Source organism: Martes martes, assembly GCF_963455335.1.
Source record: "Martes martes genome assembly, chromosome: X".
Taxonomy (NCBI): domain Eukaryota; kingdom Metazoa; phylum Chordata; class Mammalia; order Carnivora; family Mustelidae; genus Martes; species Martes martes.
Genome location: NC_137897.1, coordinates 4,951,791 through 4,979,714, shown reverse-complemented (window position 1 = coordinate 4,979,714; position 27,924 = coordinate 4,951,791). Strand labels below are relative to the sequence as shown.

General features: G+C 49.0%; 1 protein-coding gene and 1 long non-coding RNA gene across 6 annotated transcripts; both read left to right on the top strand.

Moving 5' to 3' along the window:
- The first annotated feature begins 329 nt into the window (after positions 1 to 329).
- On the top strand, positions 330 to 27,801 carry PNPLA4 (patatin like domain 4, phospholipase and triacylglycerol lipase). Of its 5 annotated transcripts, none has more exons than XM_080831156.1 (10): positions 394 to 438; positions 1,605 to 1,789; positions 2,571 to 2,739; positions 3,300 to 3,417; positions 5,415 to 5,509; positions 5,677 to 5,812; positions 16,868 to 16,933; positions 25,730 to 25,882; positions 26,603 to 27,022; positions 27,317 to 27,482. In XM_080831156.1, exons 4-9 carry the CDS (start codon positions 3,382 to 3,384, stop codon positions 26,732 to 26,734), a joined length of 618 nt encoding a protein of 205 aa, XP_080687282.1. In that variant the 5' UTR covers positions 394 to 438; positions 1,605 to 1,789; positions 2,571 to 2,739; positions 3,300 to 3,381; the 3' UTR covers positions 26,735 to 27,022; positions 27,317 to 27,482. The 5 variants fall into 5 exon arrangements, with proteins under 5 accessions (XP_080687281.1, XP_080687282.1, XP_080687280.1 ...); XM_080831157.1 differs by having other exon boundaries at positions 407 to 488; XM_080831154.1 differs by lacking the exons at positions 2,571 to 2,739; positions 3,300 to 3,417 and having other exon boundaries at positions 394 to 488.
- LOC308359884 lies at positions 6,489 to 9,534 on the top strand. The gene is made up of 3 exons (XR_013968481.1): positions 6,489 to 7,298; positions 7,416 to 7,982; positions 8,579 to 9,534. It is a non-coding gene; the product is annotated as an uncharacterized lncRNA (long non-coding RNA).
- Positions 27,802 to 27,924: the final 123 nt, after the last annotated feature.

Sequence of the window (27,924 nt, the reverse complement as noted above, 5' to 3'; positions counted from 1 at the left end):
AGACGCCCGCGGGGACAAGCGCTTCCGGGGCGCCGGAACGAGGGTCGTCCGGGGCGAGCCAACTCGCAAGGGTTGGGCCCGCCCGCAGGTGCCGCTAAGACGCGCGGGCGCACGAAAGCGCATCGCCGCGTATCCAAGATAGCAGGACTCGAGACGACCCTGGTGCTGCTTACCCGCGCCGCGAGACACCGGGGTCAAGCGTCCGAGTGGGCGCCGCCATGTTGAGCCCGGTGGCTTAAATACGGTGGGCGGCGGCTTGATGACGTCGCAGGGCCGCGCCGCTAGGCCCGCCCCGACCCTTTTCCGCGAGACCTTCCTGGGCAGGCCCTCCGCGAGCGTGGGGCAGCTCTGATTGGCGGAGCCTTGTTGAGTGACGGCGCGGCCCCGCCTTCCGGGTTAGGGGGCCGCTCAACATGGAGGTGCCTCAGAGCTGCCTTGGTAGGGCGGAGCGCTGGGCGGGCCCTGGTCTGCAGAGGTCTCTCCCCGAGGTGGGCGGGTCGGAGCCGTTCTGCAGCCCCCGGGGCTGGTGCGGCGGCGACCCCCGCCCCCCCCCCAGGTCCCCAGGCCCCCACAGTGATGCTGGGCCTGCGCGAGCCTGCGGCCTGGACGCGGGGCGCCCCCACTCCAGCCCACGCTGCCCAAACGAAACCCAAACCGGGGCTCGGCTGCCCGGGCGGAGCCCGCTCCCGAGCCCAACAGAGGTCTTAGGCCCCTAGACTCGAGGTCCAGGCTGAACGCCCCGGCGTGGGGGAGGGGTGGGGAGGGGGCGGGAGGAGACCCCGGGGGGCCTCCCGGTGAGCCGCTCTGCGGCTGCGCGGTGCCCTGCACCTGTTCCCCTCGGGCCCACGGAGCCTCCGGGAAAACACTTGCATCGTTTAGCTGATCACGAGGGGGCGAGTGCCGCGAATACCCAGCCTCGGGGCCTTCAAGTGCCCTTGCCGGCCGTGACCTCTGTCTGTCTCGAGAACCTGGGCGAGCCCGTCCCTGCCCGGCTTCGTGGGCATCACGGTCGTGTGTTCCTTTGGGTTGGCGTTTGGGGTCCTTCAGTGTCTACACGGGTCCCTGCACCGCGAGGGTGGGGCCAGGGAGGCAGGGGCTGTGGAGACGCAGTGATGCGCTCGCCGAGAGCTCGCGTGTCCTTTGTTTGGAACTCGCTACTGTGTAGCGAATCGACCTTCCCAAGACTAGCAGACGCCAAGAAGTTCAAAAAAGATCAACAACAACAAAAAAAGACCAGAGGCCTTGCCACTTGTAGCGTAGTGATCTGTTTCTTGCCGGGTACATCAAATAGCAGATTTGCACAGTCTATGTGACGAAGACATACGGCACGTCCCTTTTTTATAATTAATACAGCTGTATTAGGCCAAGATGAGAGGGTTAAAAAAAAAGTTTTCTTGAAAATGTTGATATTGAATGAGATTTTCATGGACCATACTGTGTTGACCACAGAAAATTTGTATTAAAACAATATCTTGGAACGGTGAGGCATGAGACAACATAGCATGTGCAATAAACTGTACCGACTAACAGCCTTTTGTTTTTTTGTTTTGTTTTGTTTTGGGGATTTTTATTTATTTATTTATTTTTATTTTTATTTTTTGCAGCTAGAATGAAGCACATCAACTTGTCCTTTGCAGCATGCGGTTTCCTGGGCATTTACCACTTGGGGGCAGCATCTGCACTTTGTAGACACGGCCAGAGGCTCCTGAAGGATGTCAAGGCCTTTGCAGGGGCTTCTGCGGGATCCTTGGTGGCTACCGTCCTGCTGACCGCACCAGAAAAAATAGAGGTAATGAACTTGTAACCGGGCTGCGTTCCTCTCCAGCAAACTAACACCCATCACCGACAGGAAGGCTACCTCCACCAAGTGAACTGCAGAAAAATAATCCTTTGCCTGGCTAACACAAAAGGTTAAGAGTTTTCTATCAAAATTTAATCATTATGCACCTGTGTTCTGGATTTGGGAAAGATTATTTCGGATCACAGTGAGACAAGGAAATAAAATGCCTTCCCACCACCCCTCCCGCCCTTGGGTGTCTATTTAGTGTTAAGGTCCCAGCTCTCTGTTTCTTTCAAGCAAAGGATATTTCTTCTTTATCTGATCATGAGAACACCAGCCCTGTTCTCAAGTCTTGGAACACAGGGCCGATAACGCTTTGTTCCCTCCCATTTACAAACAGATGTCTAAATGAAAATGTGGACCAAGAATTTCTATCAATCAGAATGATGTAGAGATTTTATTTTTCATTCTCACGGTTAAAAAACTGTGAATTCCAAGCAATCTATCCAGAAGTAATGAAAATTAACCTTCATTAGGTATTACACTGAATGCCATCTATGTTGTAAAAATGCTTTCTGCTTCTCGACAGCAGTCCTGCATTGCTGACTGGGAGAACTGTCGTCTTCTATAGCTGCCGAATATCCTATTCACTCGTTACTTACACACTCTAGTGGCTTTGAACAACAACTCAATAACGAACACGTTCGTGCCCGAGAATAAATTTAAGTCACATTTAAAATGTCAAAACTACAAAACTTTAAACATCCAGACTCTCGTTCTCCTCACCTAGGATGAGCTGCTTATGTAGGAAAAACTCGATTGGAAGCCAGTCATACGAGAACCCACTTACGTTTGCTTCCTGGCTCTGCACGGTTGCGTTCTTGGAAACCAGAGAACGGATGCGGTGCCGTACGGATCGCACAGAATGAGAACCTGAAGGCAGTGAACGTAGACGTAAGGTGTGAACACCACCCCCCCCAAGCCAGCAGAAACGTATGATCTGGATTTGCAAGCTAGTTCCTTTCCAGAACTCTTGAGGCCAGGGACACCGAAGGGATTGTTTTCTCCTCCTCAGTGCCATCTTTCCTGGACGTGGGGCAAATCCTCAGCTTTGCAACTGAACAGATTTGGGTTTGAATCTTCAGATTTAGACCTGTATTAAGTGTGATTTACAAGTAACGTGACTCAGAAATACTGCCATAATGTAGCCACTTAACTGAAACTCTGGTGTTCAGACACAGACGGTTCCTCTGGATCTGAGACTAGATGTCATATTTCAAGCCAGATTACCTGTTCTTGTGTCTTTTTTCAGTGAATCCGACACCCTACTGTATTGTCTAACTGTGTGGGTGAGCGTGGGTGGGCTATTGGGTCCATAAAGGAGCAGGACGTACAGGGTGCTCACAGTGGAAGGTATGAAATGCTTCTGTGTCTTTACCTGGACCGTCCTCATTTCTCCTTTGTCAAAATAAATTTTCAGCCCCTTGACTTAAGGTTATTTTATTTCTTTTGTTTTTAGCATTTGAAATACACCATGGCTTTGAGTTTTTTAGCAAACTGTTTTCTACTTACTCACATCCGTGTTAGCTCAGCTCTTGCGGATGGTTCCTCGAGCTTTGCGGTGTTGTGACAAATACGTGAGTAATTAATCTAGTTCCGAGTTTATGCATGTATAATTAAGAGGAGCACCTGATGCCGGATGTATTTTAGGTGGCAGGCAAATTTAGACATCCGTATGGAACAGCTCAGAGCTGCAAGCCTTTTCTCAGCCCATAATTTGCAAGGCACCGTGTGAGATATAGTGGAGAGCACAAAGATGAGTAAGTCCGTTGCTTAATCAGTTTCCAGTGCGGTCAGGGGATTGTGTGTGTGTATGTGTGTAAGTAAAATTAATACAAGAAAGTAGGTTAAGTGGGCAGGGCAGTCTGGCCTGGTAGAAGAAGCACGCATCTTGGGGGCAGCTTCCCGGCAGCAGCCCTGTGGCCACTCACGACCAGAAACCACCACCTCACAAACACAAATCTGGCTGTCTTACTCCCCCTCCCCTCCCCTGCCACCCACAGGGCTCTGTTTGGACTTCGGACAGGATCCAGACTTCTTGGGCTGCCTCCTTCGAGCCCCCGTGACTTGGTTCTCCATTGGCTCGCTGATGATGGCTTTCAGGCCAGTGGCCCTTGCTGGCTTGTGCTCCCAGTTGTCCCTGCCAGTCTTCCTCATCTGCCCCCATCTCCTGTCCAGCTCCTCCTCACATGTTAGATCTTACCCTAGTGTCTCCCTGGAGGCAAGCCTTGGTTGACGCCCCCTGTGTAATATCTCTGTTGCTCCTTACACTAAATGACCACAAACTCAGTGGCTTAAAACAACACACAATTATCGTCTTCGATTTCTGGAGGTCATAGTTCTGGAAGGGTCTCACGGGGCTAAAACCAAATTCTCAGCCAGGCAGTGCTCCCTCTGGGGGCCCTGGAGGAGAATCTGTTTCTTTGCCCTTTACGGTTTCTGCAGACAGCCTGCATGCCTGTGCCCATGGCCCTTCCTTCCATCTTTAAGCCTTAAGCGCAGCATCTTCCAGTCTCGGTCTCCGACTGTGACACTCGAGCCTCCCTCTTTCACTTACAGGGATCCTTGCGATGACACCGGACTCGCCTAGTTAAGCCAGGATAACCTCCCCATCTCAAAATCTTTAACTTATTCACTTCTGCAAAATCCCTTTGGTCCTGTAAGGAAACCCTCACAGAATCCAGAGACTAGAATGTAGCCATCTTTGGGGGAGGGGGCCTTGATTTTGCTTATTGCACTTTCACGGCGCTCTCTTAATGTTCTGGGATCTACGCACTGAGGCGGTCCTTGGTCTCACGAGGGCAGGGCCTCTTGGTCCTTCATTGCACCCGAATCCCAGTGCCTAGGACCTGGTACAGGTTGTATCGTGCGTGAATTAATAACGGAAAGAGAGACCTGGATTCAGACCCTGACTCTGGACGAGTTTTGATGAGCGATTGGGAAAGATGTTTAATCTTTCCAGGCCTTTGTCTTCTGACTTCTCAAGTGGGGTATTATATCCACCTTGCAGGGTTCCGAGAGCATGAGCTTCCAGAATCTTCATCAGGGAATGCTAGCACAGTACACGCCCGCCCTCCTCACCACTCAGAGGCTCCCAATGCCCAAGACCATTCTCCAAAGACAGACCGTGTCATGACGACTCCTCTCTTGGTCATTGCTATCGTCCTTAGTAATCAGAACTCTTGCAATCAGACTGTGTCAGAGGTCACAGAATTGGGATGGGAGAGGAGGGCAGTTGTGCTGAAGAAATGTGCTAAACGAGAATCAGAATTGAGCCCTCAAGGATTTCCCAGATGTGGGCAAAGCCCTTGGAGGTGGTTTAAAAAGAAAAGGGGGAAAAAAAAACTGGATTTGGGAGCCATATAGCTTGCCGGGGGAGTAAGAATAGTGGGGTGAGGACGGGTCTGGTGGGGACTCACGTACCCGTGAAAGAAACGGGCACCGAAGGCTGAGTGTTGGGTTTATAAGATGTGGGGTCCAGGTGCCTTGTGCAATGGCCAGAGAATTCTGGAAAAAGATGGAATTTTCTCTTTCTCTACAAATCTTAAGTTCACCTATTTGTTTTCTTTTTCAGGAATGTAATGAATTTACCTACGAGTTTGCCGAAGAAATCCGAAGGCAGTCTTTTGGGGCACTGACACCCGGCTACGATTTCATGGCCCGACTGAGGTATACACATGAATATAGAACATTTCCCTCAAAGCGCGTGCAGACAGACGGCTGAGGACGCTCTGTGTAAACTGTGGCATGCTCGGGGCAGCGTTCTCCCTTCTAAAATATTTATAAGGCGTTCAATAATTCAAGGTGAATAACGCAGGCCACTTTTTCTTCTTTAGAAGTGGAATAGAGTTGATTCTCCCTCCCAACGCTCATGAGCTGGCTCACAGCCGCCTGCACGTATCTATCACCAACACCAAAACCAGAGAAAATTACCTGGTGTCCAACTTTCCCTCCAGGGAGGACCTCATTAAGGTAAGACAGCCGCATCTCACGTTTGAGGGATTTGGCAAGGACTGAATTCCTTCCCCCAGGCCATGGGCATCACCATGTTCTTTATATCCAAGGTTTCTTATCATGCCTGGGGCACGATGAGGGCTCAGTCAGTGATGTGTGTGATGAGTGGCTTAACCGGTATCCCTCGGAGGCCACCTCGGAGGCCCCAGAGACCTCCCGTACTGGGTCCCTGCTTTCCCCGTGATTGCCAGCACGCCCACGAGCCCACGAGGCGGGTCACCCGTGCAGCTGGGGAGCACAGTGCTCCTGAGTGCCTTGCGTGACGTCGCCGGTATCTCCCCGTTCCCGGAAGACTTCGTTCCTGTGCGGTCTTACTCAGTCCTGCGCAGGCCTTCTGGACATCAGGTAGGGCAGGTGTGACTCCTGCCCTTTCATTGCTTTCTTCTTTTAAAGAGAGGAAACGGGTGGAGAGATTTTACGTGATGAGCCCCAAGGTCATACGGACCGGCTGTGGGAAGGCATTCTGGACCCTGGGTCTCTTGACTTCCCCATCTAACGTTCCATTTCATCCTCCCATTTTGTTTTCATGCTTTTTCTACCCAGACACATTTGAAAGTTGCTCAGTTGCGAATTTATTATCTCTGGGAAATACTTTGGCTGGAGTTGCAAATAACAGTGTGCTTGCTAAGGTAATACATCAAATATTTGTAAATTGGAAAGAGTGCACTTTTCTTACAAAAGCCGGGCCGTTTTTTCTCTGTTTTCCCTTTGGTGGTAATCACGGCCAGCTTCACATAATGTGAAGAATGCATGTTTGGACACAGCGGTGGGCGATGGATTGAGGGTAAGTGGTGAAACTTCTGTCCGAATTACATGATAAACGCATTGATTTTTACTATCGAGTCTAACTGTTGGAGTTCTACTGTGTGAATGATATAATTTGAAATACCTCATGAAATGTTGAACTGACAAGTAAAATTACTTTGTGACTTAATAGATAAGAATATTTTTACTTGGTGTGCTGACTATGCCACTCTTGCATTTAGAAATTAACAGTCTCTCCATCTTAGAAAAAAGACATTTTGCTGTAATCCGGTGGAGACTTGCAAGCTGTACAGGGAGGAGCTGCTCAGTCCACGCCTGGGTTGTCGCCACCTGCCAGTGTCCGCACAGATACGGGGAGCTGTCAGTGCACTGGGAGGCCTCTTGCGGGCGGGCCCGCCGGCAGGGCTGCGGTGGCCGCGTCGGAAAGCAGGAGGCATTCCGTCCAGTTGTTACCTGCTCATTGCCTCCGTCCTTGGCTTCTCTCTCGACCGTAGCAGAGCCCCTGGGGTTCCCATAACCCTCCTAACTTACCATCACCGTTCATGTGCTGTGTCATTTACTCCCTTACTTACTCAGTGTTGATCGCCAGTCTCTCCTCGCGCGAGTGTAAGCTCCCAGCGGGCAGGGGTTGCTCTGTTTTGTCCGCTGCGACAGTCCCCGAGCCTGACAATGGGAATGGGTAGGTAGATGAACTGAGCTGGCATCTGTGACAGTGGCCTCATGGGGAACAAACAAAGGGGCGCCTGGGTGGCTTGGTGGGTGGAGTGTCCAACTCTTTTTTTTTTGTTTTTTTAAGATTTTATTTTTTTATCTGAGAGAGACCGCAGAGAGCATGAGCAGAGACAGGGAGAAGCAGGCTCCCCGCTGAGCAGGAAGCCCGATGCGGGGCTCGATCCCAGGACCCTGAGACCATGACCTGAGCCGAAGGCAATCGCTTAACCAACTAAGCCATCCAGGAGCCAGAGCATCCAACTCTTGATCATGGCTCAGGTCTTGATGTCAGAACTGTGAGTTCAGGCCCCACACTGGGATCTGCAATGGGGGTGCAACCTACTTCTAAAAAGATAAGAAAGAAAGAAAAAGAAGAAAGCATCTGGATCCTACATGTTGAGTGATCTTTACAAAATGACTGAGCCGGTCAGTGGCCCAGCTGGGACCACCGGCCAGATGTCCAGCGCTCTGCTTGATGACATCCCATGCTGGGTATATTATCCCCCTCTCAGTTCCTTTGATATGACAATGTACTTGGCTGAATCGTGGCCTCCAAAGATGTCCACTCCCTAATCTCCAGCACCCGTGGACATGCCACCTCCCACGGCAAAAAGCATTTTGTAGGTATGATCGAGGTAAAGATCCTGAAATGGTGAGTTGACCCTGGATTATCTGGGTGGGTGCACATAAATCCATAAGTCCTTGAAAATGTAGATTGTCCCTGGATGCCATGCACGTTTGCAGTTCCCAGCTGTCACGCTGGTAGAGCACAGAGGTAGTGGGCGCTGTGGGCTGCTCCCCTCTGATGGCCAGCAAAGCAAAGGGAACTTTAGTGCCCCAGCTGGTAGAGGCCGAACGAGCAGGAAGCATTGTCTCCTACAGCCTCCCAGAGGGAATGCAGGCCTACCGATATGTGGGTTGTCGCTGCACGAGACATTCTGATCTCTACACTACGTAGTAAGAGATTTGTGTTTGTTATTTTGAGCCTCTAAGTTTGTAGTAATTTGTTACAGCAGCAATAGCAAACTACTGCAGTAAGTAAACATGATTTTTTTTTTCAATTTCCTTTGTTTTGGATAATAACTATTCAGAGAATTGGTGTAATTACTTGAGTTCACTGAACAGAAGAGAAATGGTTGACACAAATGTGTAATATCTTGTAAGGAGAATAATTGAATAATTAACATTTATCCTAGGTTATACAAGAAGCATTTTAAACATTGAGCGGAATGCTCTAACCTTTTTCAGAACTGCAAATTGGAAGGATGGATGGATCCTTGATGGCAGACAGTGGCTAGGAAATGTTGGAAACCCATCCCTGGAATACTAAGAAGCAGTTAGTTCAACAGTAAGACCGGGTGGGGACTGAGGGGGAAGAGAAGGCATGGAGAGGAAAGCGAGCAGACTCCTTCGCGGCGGGGACATCGTGAGCTTCTGTGCTCTGAGTAACGAGGAGGCGGCGGCGGCGGATTGCCCAGGGAGGAGCCACGCGGCAGGCTGGCCGTTCTGACCGCCCCGGGCAGCGGGGAGGGACAGGAGCAAGCCGCCTGCCGGCCCTTCCGCTCCCTCCCTCCCCGGAGCCACGCGGGGAAGCAGCGCCACGGTGCACACTTGGGTCTCCTGGCAGCTTTGCACACCTGGCCCTCAGCACACAGCCTTGGGAAGGCCCAGTGTTCGGAAATTCTGGAGGTGAGAGGGACAAACGCCGACACAGGCCGAGAGACTAAGACGAAAACCGGAGGTAGAGGATGTCAGGTGTCAGTTGGCCGCTGGTGAAGGAGTCTGGAAGTACTGAGTACTAGGGATTTCAACCACCGCGTTGCATTTTCTACCATTTTATCATTAACTCGTTTATTCCCTTTCTAACTAGTGTTTTTATTTTTTTCTAAATGCTGGGCTCTTTATTACCCACCGGGTGACTGCCTCGCTTAATTCCAAACAGGGTGTCTCTGTATGTTAAAGCGTGTGTGTGCATGTGGATATGTGCATGTATGCCCAGTCCTGTGTGTGTGCGTGTGTGTGCTCTCCTGCACTACTGCATGTTTTATGTGCGTCTCTCAGTATCGTATCTGGGTGTCTCATTTCCTGACAGTGCCCTCCAGCGCTAATGATGTTCAAGCCTCAGTTTCTCCAGCTGTGAAATGGACGTAATAACTCAACCTGTATTACCAGGGAGAACCTTAAATAAAGCAAGTAAAAGTGTGTTTCTGGCTGTTGGTTTCAGCCCGTATTCAGCAAATAGTAAACAAGTCAGGTCCTAAGCCACACACGTGACTAGCCCGCATGCCGGTGTGAGCCGGTCATGAGATGTCACGTGTCGCAGCCTGCTTTCTGTGGAGCGGGAGTCAGCCTTCCTTGCACAAGTTGTTCTCCTCCTGCTTCCTTATGCTCTGTGTTCATGACGGGTGTGCTGACCTCCATCTGCAGTATCTCGGGAAAGGGATCATTACCTAGTTTTACCACCTTTTGACATAGGATTTTGCATCGCTTTACCACTGGATTTCTTTTATAAATGTGCTCTTATGTGAGGACTCCTACTTAAATTGTATCAACTTTGCTTATAGTGGCATAAAAGATTAGTCTTTCCTCTGATATCTGCAATGATAGTTGAAAATTCTCTAAGAACTTCCGTTGACCAATTATGTGGTCCAAAGATTCTCTTTCCCTTTTTTTTTTTTTAAGATTTTATTTATTTAAGAGAGAGACAGAGATAGCAAGAGAGAATATGAGGGGGGAGGACACGGAAAAGCAGGCTCCCCAGTGAGCAGGGAGCCGGACATGGGGCTCCATCCCAGGACCCTGGGATCATGACCTGAGCCGAAGGCAGACGCTTCACCGACTGAGCCGCCGAGGGGCTCCCAAACATTCCCTTTCTTGAGGATTGAATTTCCGTAGTATTCTGAACCTCGCGTGCACAGTGATTAAACTCAGTGCCATGGTCTGAATGTCTTAGCGGCTCCCCCCCCCCCAAGTTCATATAGTGAATTCTGAATGAATGCCGGATGGGATAGGATCAGGAGGTGGGCCTGTGGGAGAGGAAGAGATCTTGAAGGTCAGCTCCTGTGAGGTGGGATTAGTGATCTGATAAAAGGGACCCCTGACAGCTAGCTTCGTCTTTCTGCCTTGGGAGGACACGGCGAGAAGCAGGCTCTCAGCAGGCGCGGAATGTGCTGGCACCGTGACCTTGGACGTCCCAGCCTCTAGCGACGTGAAGGATCAGTTTCTGTTGTTTAGAAGCCACGCGTCTGCGGTGTTCTGCTGCAGCATCCCAGATGGACTAAGAAAAGTGGTACTGAGACGTGGGGGCGCTGTGAAGCGGGTAACGGGCAGAGGCTGGGAGAGGCACGTGCTGGAAAGAGCCCACGTTACCGTGAGGGGACGTTGAGAGGCGCTTGTGCGGAGGACTTGCACAAGACAGGTGTGAGCTGGAGAGACAGCCTCGTCTTCTCGGGGAGTCCCGAACGGCCCACCAGCAGAAAGGCAGCAGGACTGTGGGTGGTGAAACCATTGTCATGAGGTCTCCGACAGAAACAGAAACGAGGATGTGGTCCCGGACACTGGAGTAAAGGCCCTCCCTCCTGTGGGGGATTCCAGTGTTTTCTGGAAGATGCAACCTGCAAGAGATAAAAATGGGTCTTCGACGAGGCCGCGCTCTAAGCAGAGTGTTGAAGATGCTGCCTGGTGTCTCTTGCCTGCTTGTATGAAATCCAAGAAGAGAGAAAGGCCATAGAGCTGGAATCACGTATCAAAAGCAAGGTCGAGCGGAAAGATTTGGATGGGTCTCAGCCTGTCCTTCCTGAACAGGGAGCGCGTCTTCAGAACGGAGCTGGAAGGTGTGGCCCACAGCCAGTGATGAGGAGGTTGCCCACCATCCAGGGAGAAGCCACAGCGACTGTCCAAGACGATGGAAGTACGACCCGTGAGCCACTGCGGACGTCCTCAGGGCTGCCCCTCCCTGGAGCATCCCGGAGTACAAGGACGACCGTACACACACGCTCTCCTCTCACCGGACAACCCTCCTCCGCTCGGAGCCATGGGAGTGGAGACCCCAGACACGAGGAAAGCTCTCGGGAGCTTCTGGCAGGACACTCAGAGGTGGGGCGCCTCCCCCACCCAGCAGAGCGTCCGGGGCAGGACCCGCCGCCGTGGGCCGGCAGGGCCGCACGGCACACCAAGGAGGATTATCGCCAAGTCTTAAGGTCACGGCATTTGCCCCCGTGCACTTCAGACCTGCTCTGAACGTGTCACCTCCTTCTGCTTCCCGAGTTCTCCCTTTTGGAACAGGAATGTCTATCCTGTGCCTTCTCACCGCTTATTTTAGAAGCACAGAACACCGGGATCTCACAGGCTCACAGCGGGAGAGCAGATTGCCTCCGCACGGAGGGTACCTCGAGGCTCGCCGGGGTGCACTGAGATGACATTTCGGGGACACTTGGAACTTTAAACTTTGAGTTGCTGCTAGAACAAATGAAGACTTTTTTTGGGCTGTTGGGAGGGACTGAATGGATTTTGCACATAAGAAGAACATGAATTAGGGGGAGCCAGGAGCGGAATGCTATGTTTTGAATGTTTCTGTCACCAAAATGTGGGTTGAACCTAACCCCCACGAGATGGTATGAGCAGGTGGGGCCTTTGGGAGGTGACTAGGTTATGAGGGCAGAACGCTCATGAACGGGAAGGGTGCCCTTACCTTATAAGGTGACCCCAAAGAGCGCTCTTGCCCCTTCGGCCACAAGAGGACACAGTGAGAAGACGGGAAGTGGGCTCTCCCCAGACACCAGACCTGCTGAGGCCGGGTTCTTGGGCTCTGCAGTCCCCGGAACTGTGAGGTCGTTTATAAGTCCCACGGTTTATAGTATTTTGTTAGAGCAGCCTGGATAAGACTGCGGTCCTCAGGGCTGGTGGTGGTGGTGTTTCCGCCCCGTTCTCTCCCACTAAAAGGAGGCAGACATGTGGTTTCCGTGTATGATTTTGTCCAGAATTTACTTCTGTCAAGTCCACCCCTGCTCCCCTGTAGTGACTGAGCCAAGAAAGGGAGACACATGTGATCTGTGCTACCATACAAGGAGGAGATGCCCCCCGGAGGCAGGATCCCTTTATACAGTTAGACCAGAGCCCCAAGAGCCCCCCCTCCTGCAAATGCCTCACTTTTTGTTCTCCTCAACCAGAGAGATTCATTTTGGTTGCCACACTTTTTTCGGAGGAGAGGGGTGAATGGAGGGGCAGCTGAAAATAGTGTTCCCTTGGAGGATGAAGTCCACTGATCATTTATGGCTGTGGGTTGGTTGTTTTCAACAGATGAGTACCAAATTGAGACCCCCATTTTGCGAAGGCAATGATGCTTTGGTAATGGAAGAGCTTAGCCCTTGTGTTGGGTGGAGTGTGATTGGGATCATTGGCACAACGTCTTCGTCTCTTGATGTCTTGCAGATCGTTGCCAGAACTTTGTCCCTTGGTCTCTTGGGGATCGTTGGCACAGCTTCTCCATCCCTTGGTTTCTTTGTAAGTTGGAATCCACGCTGTGCCACCTATCCCACAGTCTGATGCGGAGATCCCATCCACAGAAGTGCTTCCTCAGGGCCCTTGGGTACCCAGGCTCAGGCACCCTGGCTCTTCTGACTCTTCTCCTGTGTGCCATGGGTCTCTGGCAAGTCCTTTCCTTGCAAGCCCCTTTACACATTATCCCCTGATGTCTGCACTATTTTTCTTCACAAGGAAAGATGCGATCAGGAAATCCAAGCACATTTTAATATTAGCCTTCAGCCAAGTGTGATTAGGGAGGTAAATCCTTTGTTTATAAGAAACTCATAAGTCCCTTGCACAGCTGAGCAGAAGTGATTTTGAAACTAACCACGCCGTGGAGCGGTGGTGCTGGCCACTTGTCTGAATTAGTATCAGTCACTGAATTCCTCAGGTTTCAAGCTGATGGACATGAGTGGTCTGAGCTGGTCTTTTGACCCCAGTGAATGCTCATTGGTCTACATTCCCACAAAGGCTTTCGTGCAGAACCGTGTCCCCCTCGAGAAGAACAACTCTGTCTCCATTGCTAGGATGTTCTAGATTTCTGCACACATAGAGAGAATGCTCTGATAGCAAGATCTTCTCCCATCGAGCCTTCTGAAGGTGAAGTAAGGCCTGAATTGAAGATGGTCCTCATCTTGAGAAGACTGCGGAAGATAAATTTGAATCTGTCTTTGAATTTCAACTACGCCAGCAGGTTCTGAATAAACAGCCCGATCCTCATTAAACTCCACAGCAAACTTCAGGCATAAACGGAACTTGCTGGGAATTTATTTTCTGAGGAAGCCAGGCCACATAATTTTCTAAACACCCCTTTTCTATAAAATGTAAAATGAAAAGAGCTCGTCAGAACGTGGATTGCATATGCACTTGGCAATGTTTACACAGTTGCTGCGGGAAGTTACTGACTTATTTTCATCATTGTGTATTTAGTAAGAAAGAGACCAAGCAAATCACTGTTTGAACCTACCTGCATCGCTGAAGGTGCTGGGCCGTGGGACGCACCATGAATGGCAAGAGTCCAATTTCTGCCTCAGTGTTGTTAGCTACGGCACTCCTGATATGGGGTCCTCGGCTTCTCTGTGGTGGGCGTCCTGTGCACTACAGCATGTGTAGAAGGATCTGTGGGCTTTCCCCCCTAGACGCCAGTAGGACCCACCCCCCTCCAACTCACACACACGCACAATTGTGACATACAGTACTGTCTCCAGACATCGCTAAACGAACACATTCCCTCCCCCTGCTGAGAACCTCTGCTCTCCATGGACTGAGACTGAGAAAACGCTCCCCGGAAAAACAACGCGGTAAGGCACAGCAGAACGACACGTTTACGCCTCCCGCCTGAGAATATGAGCACTTGTCTCTTTCCCTAGAAAATCCTCTTTGCTTGCCGTAAAATGGCCGGAAGCGGACCGCACACGAATAAGAAAAGCCACGTCGCTCTTCACTGTGGAAGCTAATTTTCCCACCAAACGTAGTTTGACCTACAAACCAGCAGTGTATATAAAGGAAAGTGAGGGATGGCAGAATAAATACATTGATTTAGAGGAGCGGTAGGCACTTTCCCATTGGGTGAGCTCTTCTATCAGCGAGGAGGACGCGTCCTGTTCTTATCTGTAGGAAAGTAATTGAATAGTATTTTTCAACAAACACCGCAAAAGAGTTCCAAGCATTAACTTGTGAACTTCACATTATACTCTGACACGGGGGCGGAAAATACACATAATTCTGATTCTAATGGTAGTGATTTTTTTGTTTGTTTGTTTGCAGGGCAGATATAATTATGCAGCATAATGAAATAAATCTTTACGTTTACAGAGCGCCTTCGGTTCTTTAAAGAGCATTAAGTAGTGCAATTTCCCAGTACGCGTGCTATCCACAAACTGTGTCCGTTATTGCCACAGTGCGATGGGGCGTTTTGCCAAATAACGTCATTAAGTGGCCACAGTGTGCCCGCAAAACATACCTAGGGTCTGTAATTGTTTTTCGAAAGGAGTAGCCGATTGCCGACGGAGCCAGATTTAGTCAGGGCAAGCGCAGGGCCCGTACGCTGAACTGCCTTTCTCTGAAAAGCACGCAACTGCTGATGCTTTGGGACTCAGGAGGGTGGTCTCCGTCCTGTCGTCCCCCGCGGGCTTGGGAGGCACTGTCCCGCCCATCCAGAGAGCGCACCCTCTCCTGCTTTGCTGCTTTGTACGCTGGGTGCGCCCTGCATCCCAGCCGCCGTCCTGTCAAGCCACTCGTGCCGAGAGGAACGCCTGACGACGGGCCTGTCTACACTCACTCTTCTCTGTAGACCGTGCACACATCTCACGCAAGTTGCCCTTGTGCTTTGGTTTGATGCCCTGCCTTCCACATCCTGCAGTCCTTAACACCTGGCTTTTCTTTCTGCACAAACTAGGTAGCTCTTCGGCACCAAGCAGCAGCCTGGGGCTACAGAGATGCGCGACACATGTCATTCCCTCCCCCCCATTCCCGCTGGAGTCTTTGCATTGCGCTAGGGGACCAGTGAATTTGCGACCACACAAATCTGACGCCCTACGTGCTTTTGGGCCCCCCGGCAGGAGCCCAGTGCTGTGAGGCCCTCTCTGTCTGTCCTCGACGTGCCCCCAACAACATGGGAGAATCCTCGTTTCTCCCGCGGGTCAGACTGGCGGGGAAGCCCCAGAGGGGAAGGGGAGACGACGGCAGGCATCTGTCCAGGATCGGCCCTGGAAAGGACTGACTGACCGTGCAGGAGACACACAGCCTTTCCCTTCGGCAGCTTTGGGCAGCGAGGAGCCCACAGGAGCCGTTGCATAGCTAGGAAATCCTGGGCCATCTTGCAGGACAGGATGGAGACCTGAGTGGGTTTCCGCTGTGGCGGGCGACAACCCAGAGGACATTTCCTATAGAAAGGGCACGTTGCTTCAGATCTCTTATTTACTCGCCGTTCAGAATAAATTGACCTTTGGGAGTTAACCTCAGAAAACACATCTCTAATATCGTTTCTTTGGGGGAAATGGCCTCTGAGTTCTAAACAATTCTACATACTTGATTGACAAATCAGTTTTGGGGCCATAATCCGTTTCTGAATACTCTACGCCCCGCCCCCAAATCTCATGAAATCCTTCACAATGACAAGCCAGAGCATCTTCGCTTACTAGCTGGAAGATTATAGCTGAAATGTTCCGTGTCTTCTGTCTACCAAACAGAACAGTACTGATCTGGAAACTCTGCTGGAAAATACAACACGTACATGCCAAAGGTTCCCAGTGCCCAGCTTCTGCCATTGGAAGAAATGGTAATATTTTAAATGGCAACCTTTTCTGACTTTCCCAGAGGAACATAAAGGATAATTGGGTCCGTACCTGCCGCTGCCTCATTATGGCTCCGGGCCGTGTTGCTAGCACGCGAAATGTCTTCCTCCCCTTAGCAACATCCTGGGACAAATTAGAACACCCCCACGCTGCAGGCCGGTCTCCCATGTGAAAACCAGAGCAGTCCGCTCCTCTGAAAAATACGAGTGCCCCTGACTTTCTTGGTTTTTTTTTTTTTTTTAAAGTAAACTCTGCTGCCAGTGTGGGCCCCAAACTCATAAGCCCAAGACGAAGAGTCAGGCTGTACGGACTGAGCCAGCCGGCACCACATGGGTGCGATGTTAGAAGGATTTTTAGTCTGTGCTCGAGCGCTGTGACTCGCTCATGAGGACGTACTCAAGAACGGAGCCTTACCCGGGGTTCACGGTGGGAGGGACTCGGTTGTCTGTAATTAAAATCCCCATCTTCCTCACGTGAAGCGCGGGGAGCCGCAGAACATTGGACTGTACGTGTCCCTCCAAGGTCGTCTCAGATACGGCAAGTGCTGTCTTCTGGTTCAGTGTCCCGTGTGCACTGGAGATACATGGAACTCACGTCATGTCTTACAGTATGACGTAATTTTTTGAAAAATTCCACATTTTATAGTCAGTATATCAAATCTGTCGAACGCATGCGAATGCCCACGTTTATGAGCTGTTTCTTCATTTTGTTCCCGTAGGTGCTGTTGGCTAGCAGCTTCGTGCCCATTTACGCGGGACTGAAACCGGTGCAGTACAGGGGGCAGGTAACGTTCTCGTAACCGATGAACGACCTGTGACTCTTGTAGGAACAGGTTTCCTTCGAGGGATCCAGTTTTATCATTATTCTGGTGGTTCCAGATCACCTTTTATGATTTTTTTTTCTTAAATACTTTTGTTTGCAACAGAAAAAAAGATAATCAAGGACAAGGCATTGGCACCTTATTGTCAAGATGTCGAGATTCAGAACGATTGGGGTGCTTCTTTTTTCATCTGATTAAAAACTTCATGCCTTGTTTTAAAAAAAAGACTAAAAGACTTCAAAAAAAAAAAAATCAAGTCCTATTCAGAGCTCCTTCTGTTAGCAGAAGTACGGTGTCAGGTGGGGAAAGGCATCAGGGCCCCACACCCCCTCCCCGCCCGCCCAAAGCTGGAGCCCTGGTCCCTCTGTCCGCCACGCAGGAGCCCCACACTGGGGAGCGCGCCCCTCCGCTGCCAGGCCCGTCACTCACCCAGGTGCTGGTCGGACGGTCTGCGCCGCAGGAGAGCTGTCCTCGCGTGGGGCTGCCGCGGACGGCCGGAGGCGGGTCCGGGGAGGGGAGGTGAGAGGTGAGCACCCACCAGCTCAGCCCGCTGCCCTCTGCTCCCGGTCAGCGCTACCGGGAGGGGGTTTCTTTTCATTGTTTAAAAAGATTTCAGTTATTGATTTCAGAGAGAAGGACAGAAGGAGAGAGAGCGCGCGCACAAACAGGAGTCGGGGGCAGGGGCAGAGGGAGAAGCAGGCTCCCCGCTGAGCAGGGAGCCCGATGCGGGGCTCCGTCCCAGCACCCTGAGATCATGACCTGAGCCGAAGGCACAGGCTTTACTGACTGAGACCCCCGGGCGCCCTCAAATACAGTTACCAATTTAACACCCAAGATCAGGCACATACTTGTGGAAGAATAAAAGGCCACGCGTTTTATTTGTTTCATGATGTACATAGTATGTATTTAATCTCAAGTGGGTACGTGAAAAATGTTTGATATCCGTCATTCATTCCTTCGTACATTCACTCACTCTGACAGCCCAGCACAGTAGCTGCACAGAAGGAAGGCGCTTGTACGAATCTCTCACCTCGCGTGACTGGGAACCTGTGTGAGTTCGAATCTCGCGAGTCCTCATGGTTTTCTTTCTTGGCGCTCTCCTGGCCTTTCCAGTGCTTTGCTCCCTGTACAGTCCTGGGCCCCAGTTGGTCTGCCCCAGGATGGCTGTCTAAAGGGACGGGTGAGGAGAGCGAGGGACAGACAGGTTAAGTAACTGGGAAGGCCACGCAGGTACTAAGAGGCAGAGCCTAAGCGTGACTGTTACTCCGACTTAATCTCTGTTGATTAGCGGTACGCGTACGGTATGTACAGAAGGCTAAAGCCCTCTCTGTGACTGGTTAGAAACAAAATACACGTTTTTTTAAGAGCAACATAAAATGATTTAAACGTCAGCACATGAAAGCAGGAGATTCAGTTCCCAAGGACCGAAAGCTATGGTGTCATCTAAAATTTTATTTGGAAGGTATTGTACATTACATAATTAGTTTATTTAAAGTAAGCTAAGAACCTTTTCTCTCTTACTCTAGGAGTAAAAATTCATACTTATTTTTGGCTGTAAATTTCAAACACAGATACTATCAAAATCAACTCTATCTGAGGAACATTAATTTTGTAATGATGTGAAATGTCATCCTTTTACTTCAGAGCTTAAATTTATAACAATGATAGAAGTGGCTACCGGGGAAGCAATGGTAAGCTGTTTTAGAGATTATGTATTATGAAAAGGGGGTGCGGGAGTCCAATCATGAGAACCGCCAGTGTGATCAGTGACTAAGAGGTGGTGACTGGGCAGGGAGGATGTCCATACAGCATGTGACGATAACGAGGTGGGAACTTCAGAAAGGGAGGACAGAGTCTAGGTGACAACAGAGCCGAGTCCCAGAGCCCAGTGAGCTCTAAGACGATGCTATACACTTTCCTGTTGAAGTATTGGTAAGAGTTATCATGAAGCAGCTGCAGGTGGGAGAGGCTTCTACTTTTTTTGCACTCTCAACGTTTCTTCCCTTCCTTGCAATGGAGTCAGGCTGTTTGCCGGACGTGGACGAGTGTGCTGAAAAGGCCACATTTCCCAGCTTCCCTTATCAGCAGTTGTGGCTACACATCTAAGTGCTGACCAGACAGATAAGCTGAATTACAGAGGGACCCAACTTTGTTTACTTCCTGCTGCCTGGAATGTTGATGTGATGACTGGAACCATTGCAGCTGTTGTGGATCATGAGGTCGGAGACATCACAGCCTGGAGATGGCCCCAGAGTGAGCTAGAAAGACCCTAAATGATTTGGGGAGGCCACCCATACCATGCCACCGTGCATTTTCTTTTTCCCAGGAGAGGAAATAAAACTTGTGCTGTGATTGGTTGCTGTCAGCGGCAACAGAAGGGATTACTCCCTGGTATCTAAAGATGAGGATATGCAGATGCAGAGATGTTCAGTTACTTCCCCGAGGCCGCCTAGCTACTAAGGGGGCAGCCTTCCCAGGATGATGCCCAGCCATTGGGTCTCTGCCATCCGTGCCTCTTGCCCCAGTTTGTGTAGTGTGTTCCTTCATCTCCCTCGGCTTATCTCCCTCCATCCCCGTTCCTGCTTCTTCGGTTTGTGACCTGATGACTAGCCATGGTTAAAAGGGTCAGCTGTTCTCAGCTGCGTTTCCCATTATGTGACGAGCACTTGGACATGACTGTGGAAGCCCAGCCACAGCTCAGCAGCAGGGAATGCAGCCCCCAGGCTGGGAGAAGGATGGAGACCAGCGCCAAGGCCCCCGACCTTGGGCAGGAGGACAAGGTCTCGCTGATGACCCGTGTCTGTGCATAGTAGACACATGATAACTACTTCATTTTGATGCCTTCTGAAAGCGTTTGGTTTTCCTTGGTGGTTTACTGATGTCCACCAAGAGGAGACGGCATGTAGCCAAGGATGGACAGTGCCCTCAGAGACCTTGTCCATTGACGCACACCCCAAACAACAGGGCAGGCTCGCTCTGTGCTCATCTCGGACTCTCCATCAGCCTGATAGCCTCCCACGGTGTTAGACGGTTTCTAGGCCAAGTTATTTTCCAGAACTGTTCCGTTTTCAGGGAAATGGGACATGTGCTTTAAACGCAGTGTCCTGCTGTGGGTGTGAGCTTTCCCTAGGATTTAAATTACAGAAAAATTTCCATCATGCTGAAAACATCTCTCGAGTTCTAGGTTTTAAAGTTTTCGTGAACTTGGGTCTTGACTGGGGTGTTTGCTGTGGTGGCTTCTCGGAAGCAGTGGAAACGGAGGGCAGCTTGCGCTGGGGCCGTCGAGTCGGGGGACACAGAGCAGTGCCCGTGTGGTGGAGACCAAGAAGAGCCACACGCAGACTCCGCACCTGCCGGCCCCAAGCAATGCACAGACCTCCTTGTTCCACATCTGGTAGAAACTATGTATTGCACATACTGGATTTTATTAATATATATTTGTGGACCTAATGTTTTTATTTTTAAAATCAATTATTAATCACTTAAAAGTGTCATACTTTTGTAACACTGAGGATTAACGTGACAAACAGTGTATTTCCTTCCTAACCTGTCTACCAGCTGTTTGAAGTAGAATGACCTCTATTTCCTTTAATCTAATTTTTTTTTTTAGATTTTCATTTATTTATTTGACAGATAGAGATCACAAGTAGGCAGAGAGGCAGGCAGAGAGAGAGGGGGAAGCAGGCTCCCCGCTGAGCAGAGAACCCGACACGGGGCTCGATCCCAGGACTCTGGGATCATGACCCAAGCTGAAGGCAGAGGCTTTAACCCACTGAGCCACCCAGGTGCCCCCCTTTAATCTAATTTTTTAAAAAATAACTCCTCATAGGAACACCTGGGTGGCTCAGTCGGTTAAGCATCTGTCTTTGGCTCAGGCCATGATCCCAGGGTCCTGGAATCGAGCCCCAGTTCAGGGTCCCGGGATCGAGCCCCAGTTCAGGGTCCCGGGATCGAGCCCCAGTTCAGGGTCCCAGGATCAAGCCCCAGTTCAGGGTCCTGGGATCAAGCCCCAGTTCAGGGTCCCTACTCCGCAGGGAGTCTGCTTCTGGCTCTGCCTGCCACTCTCCTGGTTTGTGCGCGCACGCTCTTTCTCTCAAATAAATAAAATCTTAAAAAAAAAAAAAAAAGTTCTCATAGCTTTTCCTGGCTTCATCTTTTAAGAGCATTTTTAAAACCTTCTTTATGGTAGGTAGTCATTCACAGCTGACTACATGAATGAGAATGCAAACACTTTGAAGGTCAGACTTGTATTTTTTTACTAATGACCTTTCCATCCGTACGTATGGCCTCTGGACATGCATACTATCAGGCCACGTTTTCACAGGTTCTTGCCATCAGTTTGGAACAAAAATGAGCATTTTCAAGAGGAGCTCTCGACTAACAAGTTGTTTTGTTTCTAAGAGATAGCACTATGATTGGCAAGTGACTAAAATGTCAGAATAACAGAATAAGAGCATCTCTAGAGCTGACAGATGCACATCTCAAGAAAAGCTTCAGAATTCTGGGGTTTTTGTTGTTCATTTGTTTGTTGTCTGAAATAGAATTCACGTAATATTTTGACTGTTACATAGAGAAAACAATGACTTCTTCTGGTCTATTGAGCATTTTGCACGGATTATGAATTATTAACTCTTCACTATTGACATATTTCTGGGAGAGAGAGCTGTGGAATAGTCTATGTCACGATGTGTTTGTATAAAATTGTTACGACAGACCTTAGGTTTCTATTTCTTCATGATTTAGACGTTTCAACCGGATAAGTGGCTCAGTCCCCTCAAAGGCCTGGTCACCAGCCGGTTTTGGCTGGATGGAAATCCGCTCATCAATTCCCAGTTCATCTGAAAGAGAAGACCGTATTTTTCAGCAACATTCTAAAATTTTTCAGATGGTCTTTTTGAAAAGACATATTATTACTTCCAGGGAATATTTTGGATATAACACTCTATGGTTTCTCAAAACTGAGTATCACCATTTAAAAAAACAAATGAGAAGTTCCAAAATTAAGACAATATTCCAATAATCTTTAGTAAGATAGTAGCAGGGTTGTTCAGCCTCTTCCTAAATTTCTTATTTATTTTCAGCTGTCTCCCTATTCTAAGGAAAGTTCGTCTATCTCCCCTTCCCACTCGTGTTTCTTCACTTCAGATGGGAGATTCTGACCTATGTCGTGGAGAGCGGGCATCTCCTTGTCTTTGTGTCGCTCCTCCCTGCCTCCATTCTGAGACTCAAGAACCGAGAATGTTCTGTTGGACATAACTATTTTTCCTCTATATCATACAAGATAAGACGGGCCTGCAAATGCCGAGCGATTCGTCAGGACTTAGTTGCTGCCCCAACCATGCCCCCCGCCCCCGCAGGAAACGGTTCTGATCTCGTGGCTGTTTTATAGTGTGGGAGAAGGAAGAGTGCAAGTGAGGAGACCGGCCGCACACCTTCTGCGTGCCTACTCCGCAGGAGGGCGGGGCACAAAATTTCCGGAAAGCACCTGCCAGGAGATACGTGCGGCATGGTGGGGCGTGCAGGCTTCGCTGACGCAGCCACTCAGCTTTGCTGTTGCCGTGGGAAAGCAGCAACAGCAAAACGTAAACTAGAGGGCACGTCTATATGCCAATAAAACTTTATTTACAAAAGCAGGTGGTGGGCCGCAGTTTGCCAACCTGCAACCTAGCGTGATGAACCCTGCAAGCCTCGGTTTCCTCTCCTGTAAAACGAGAAAACTGATGACACTAGCATGACCTAGCCATCGGCCCGCATTCTCGAAGATGAACTAAGTCATACCGGGGGGTGGTTTCATAAACCGTGACGCCCTGTGCCGTGGTACTTACAATAATTCTAGCTTTTGACATCGCGTTCGTTCTCCTGACAAAGAATTCTGCAGTCACTTGCTTTCGGAACAAAACCGCTGAAGACCGTTCAGCCCTGCCTTCTGTCTTGCTCACGAACATCCGTATCTTGGTGTCCACATCAGATGTCCTGAAGTCCTTGCAGAATGGATTCACAGGCCCTAGGGATAGAGGTTACCTCCTTAGGTTTTCCCCTTTAGTTATGGACCAAGAATTGTCTGAATTCATGAATCTCGGGGCATGTTCCTCATCAGTTCCCGAGCACATCCGTGGGGAAGGCAAAACTGGGCACGTCCTGACACGTCATAACCTGGCCTGTTTGACTGGGACGGTTACCCCTGTGCCTTTAGAAGTGGTACCAGACCATCACGGGAAGCGCCAGCACGGTTTGCTTCTCTCCCCGAAGAAGATTCCGGAATCACAGAAGCCCACGACGGTAGTTCCCACCTTACAGAATGCTGCCCACAAGGTGGGAAGGATGAGATGACTTGCAGAAACCCGTAGCAAACCGCCCGAGAATTCATGGACGGCAGCATTTAAATGCAGGCTTGTAAACTAGAGCACACTAGATGTAGAAGATCCCCACTTTTAATTTGGGGGTGAGGAACGTTTTCTGCTGCAACTGTTGTTTCTAGAGATGTTGCTAGAATCCGCATGCCTGCAGGAATGCGTGGTTTTGGGAATGAGACAGCTCCTGAGAGTGTAAATCAGGAACCCAGTCCAGAGCTCTTGGAGAATCTGAGCTGCTACAGAGTATGGTTCTAGCGGAGCTGGTAATGCTGCAAATTTAATCAAGACATTTGATAAGCTATATGTTTTCCACCATCATTTATCCAATCAGAATAAGCTAACGAGAGTGAAGAAAATTCAGAGAACAAATTTACAGTTCCCGGAGACAGCAGTCATTAGCCCTGTGGTAAATGAGAGCCTTCTGCACTGTGATGAGCCAGACTGCCCTTCCTTCCTTTAAGTTGAGCGAGTCAGATGAGCTCCTACGACACACGGTACATATTTCTAATTTTGCTTGATGAAAACTACCCAGACTTACATCATTGGTGATATAGTCTATTGAGAATATGAACGATAATTTTGGAAGGTTTTTTTTTTTTTTTTCCTCCCCCTCTCTAGGGATTAACATATGCCAGAAATCCGTATCCATGCCTAAAGCAATCAGAAAAACAAACGGGAGCTCTGGGACCAGGAGGCATGGAAGCAGAATTTGGGGGGCTTCTCACTGCAAATTCCCCTTATTTTAAACTGTGTTTATAAGCCTATGTAGACGCAAACACATGGGAACATGGGTGTGTTGAACATACACACACACACACACACACACACTTGAATGTGTCTATATAATACATAGAATGTAATTACATGGTGATGTCTGTTATGTTCTTTTAGAAAGAACGACAATATGCAAGTTATGCAAGTTGGTGTGTGATAATCCACTCTACTTCTGTTTTCTCCGACACCAAAATGCATGCCCCTCAAATTTTCAACACGCTTTCACTTTTCATGTACCTACTTTTATTCCCTTTGGCGGGGCAGCGGGGGGAGTTAGTGGCTGAGCAAAGCCATTGTGAACAGTGCAGGGACTGATCATTCCGTCACTAGCTTTACCAATAAAAAGGAGTAAGACAGACAAGACAGACACACACACACACAGACACCTTAGAACAAAACAAATGTATGTTTTAACCAAGGTCAGGGCATTTTGTATTAGCTCGTTTCTCTCTCCTCGCTCTGCCTTTGTGCTGAACAGAACACCTTGGGTTTTCCTACATCGCATTCCAAATGCTCAGGGGAAACAGCATCGCAGAATTCTCCACTAAAGGTTCTTTTGCGAGGGGTTCTCAACCATTATCACACTGTGTTTTTTCCCTGTCACCTGAAGGTTATTTCCATCATAGATACAACTTGGAGAATTGGTACTTCTGTTGTGTGTGTGTCTGCGTGTCTGTTGTTAGAGCTGATGTTGTCAATACTATCCATTCACTTGCTTTGAAATGGGTAGCGTAAGGATTTCTGTTTCTTTGTCCTTTTTCCTAACATAGTTATCCAGGAGCTTCTGGAAGGTTTTTTTACCTGCTCTGTCCATCTGTCTCCTTTGGATTGGGGTCTGAAAACACAGAACCTCTTTGGAGCTCAATAGCAAATATTTTTTATTTTGTTTTGTTTTGTTCTAAATGTAGTACTTCCCATGCTTTCTGGCTTTAAAACCTCATGTCTTGAAGACAGGTGCCACTTTAGACATAGAAGGATTTCTGGTTGCTCAGCTTACTTTTAAGTTTGCGACAGGAAATGCCAGTTTCTACTGCTTGTAATAAACACAGAATGTCCTATGATGGTGGATGGTCTACGCGGTATCAACTGTGAAGGTGGCTTTTCACTTTGACCTAATGATGAGCCCCAAGTTATTACATGGCCTCTTGTGTATGCACTGTTATAAACATTTAGGTACTTCTTATGTACAATAATCCAGTTAAAGCTTTCGAACAACTAGACAGGGGGTGCCTGGGGGGCTCAGTCTGCCTTCGGCTCAGGTCCTGATCCCTGGGTCCTGGGATCAAATCCCACATCGGGCTCCTTGGTCACTGGGGACTCGGCCTCACCCACTGCCTCTACTTCCATCTTTCTCTCTGTCTCTCATGAATAAATAAAATCTCTTAAAAAATAAATAAGCAGTTGGAGAGGCTTCCCGATTCTGTGAGGTTCTCATTATGTAGGTAAATGATATGTTATGTATGCAAAGACTTGTACAGAAATCACCCATCTGATGGGTGATGATTGGTAGTAATTGAAGAGCATTTCCAGGGCATGGATTCTATGAGGAGAGAGCCCTGTTGGAAAGTCTGTGCTCATCTTCGTAGGAGGCGTGCCGTTGACGTGTGTTGACAAGGGCTCTTTCTTTCCACAGAAGTGGGTGGATGGAGGCCTCACGAACAGCCTGCCCATCCTTCCTGTAGGCCGGACGGTGACCATCTCACCCTTCAGCGGTCGCCTGGACATCTCCCCGCAGGATAAAGGACAGCTGGATCTCTACGTTAATCTCGCCAATCAGGACATAATGGTGAGCCGGAGGCTCCGTTACATTTGCAGATAATTGCCTAAAAACTACCACACGCTTCCGAAACTTTGGAAGCTCATTGATAATTTTATATGCAAACGGCATCTTCTCGGCCATACAGTTTCTTACTACTTGACAACACAGGTCATGCGTACACTTGGGCCTGGGGAACCTACGCACTGTGAGTGCGCAAGTCTTTTACTGTGTATTGGTAAGTCTGGGAGAAGTTCTCTTTTTCTTCACTTCTTCAGGACAGAGAACATACGACAGATTTTCAGTGCAATTTTAAATCAGATCATTTGTTTAAAAATGATTGTTAAGTATGGCAAAATACGGGGCAAAGGCTTTGGGGCTCAACTGAATAACTTAGGTAAAATATGGGCTCCCTTTTCTCCACTCCCGGTGGTCGTGAACAGGAGGCGATGTTACGGGTAGGGGACGGGGGGTGGTTGTCCCCTCTGGGGGTGCTGCTAGCATCCAGTACGTAGGGGTGAGCGCTACGAGTCAGCACGCAGCCCGCACAACAGCCGAGTGTCTGGCCCCAAACGTCCTCACTGCCGAGGCTGAGAAACCCTCAGCTCGTCTAGGGCTTAGGTTAGACCTTTAAGGTTCCATTTTCTCCAACTGATTTTGTAAAGCCACAATTTGTATCTACGGTAAGAAATCGTCGGTGCTGTTAACCTGTACTGTAATGTCTTCTACCTTCAATCTGTTCTCTTCTAGCTGTCTGTGGCAAACCTGGTGAGGCTTAACCAAGCCCTTTTCCCACCAAGCAAGAGGAAAATGGAATCACTGTATCAACTTGGCTTTGATGACGCCATTAAGTTTCTCCTCAAAGAAAACTGGTTTGAATAGAATGCTTACGACTTTATAATGCACAGAAGACTTCATACTTGTTTTTTTTTTTAATTTTTGTCCACATCGTTGTTGATGGAGGTTTCTAATGAAATCATTTAAAAAAACAAAAACAAAAACAAAAACCTATCGGGATTCTCTGTTCCTAGTTTTTGTGATATTTCTGATTATTTTTTCTGTGCCAGGAAACGAGAGGTATTTTATTAGGCAGCATCATTCAGAAGGACGTGCACGGGTCGTGAGGAGTCCTTTCCAGAGAGCAGTCAGATCCTTTGGAAAATTTAGAGGGTAAGCAATTTGGGTGAACCATGGGATGTTGAAACTGGAGGGCGACCATTCTTCCTACAGACAATGCGACATGGCAGCCCGGACGCGCAGCAGATTCAGACACCAGGGGGGTCTCCCTTACTCTTCAGCAGACGTGCATTCCCTGCCCACCTTTCTCTTTTTAAACCCCAGCCCGCCCCCCACATCGCCGCTAAGGTGATTATCAGTCTGCTTTCATGGTTCCTTCTTGTAAACCCTCAGCTCTCCTTAATACCTCTGTCTCTTTACCCGTATCTCTATCTCTGTCTCTTACAGCTGATGTCTTGCTTCCTCTCTGTGTCTCCGGCCAGGCCATGTACCATCAGATGTTTACCCATCAGTCTAGGTAGTGGGTAAATCTATTCTAGGAACCTAGAAGATACACCTCTACATATGAAGAACCAGGTCCACCCAGTAGCCCAGTAAAGAAGAATTCAATCGGAAATAATCGTGCGTCTCTTATTTTAAGTCATATTACACTGATTTAGCTCTTTCATTTTCTAAGTAGCAATCCTATCACTGTGAGGACTTGGATGTGGGTTTATACTAATTCCTGGACACCGTCTCAAGTCTTAAATCTGTGTTTGTGGGGCTTTGCCAAGCATAAACTCTTAATTACTAAGAGGCAGTTAGAAACAAACCGGTTTCATTGCCTGTGTTTAATTGTTATGCATTTCTCTTTTAACATTTGAAACCATCCTTTAAATCAGTTTTATGGCTCCTAAAAGCTCCAAATACACAATTTTTAGCACATAACCACCACCGATTGCCTCTTTCCTTATGAGTTATGCAGAGACTCAGGCCTGGGTAGTGATCCTCCTTGGGGTGTATATTTCCTGCTCCTCTAGAAAACAGGTAGCTGAATCTTAACACGTTCTTTCAGA

Excerpts from the sequence above, each read along its gene's own strand:
- PNPLA4 (XM_080831153.1), top strand. The coding sequence starts at position 414 with ATGGAGGTGCCTCAGAGCTGCCTTG. Across the intron at positions 439-1,604 it reads GGTGCCTCAGAGCTGCCTTG|CTAGAATGAAGCACATCAAC; the intron begins GTAGGGCGGAGC and ends TATTTTTTGCAG. Across the intron at positions 1,790-5,414 it reads CCGCACCAGAAAAAATAGAG|GAATGTAATGAATTTACCTA; the intron begins GTAATGAACTTG and ends TTTCTTTTTCAG.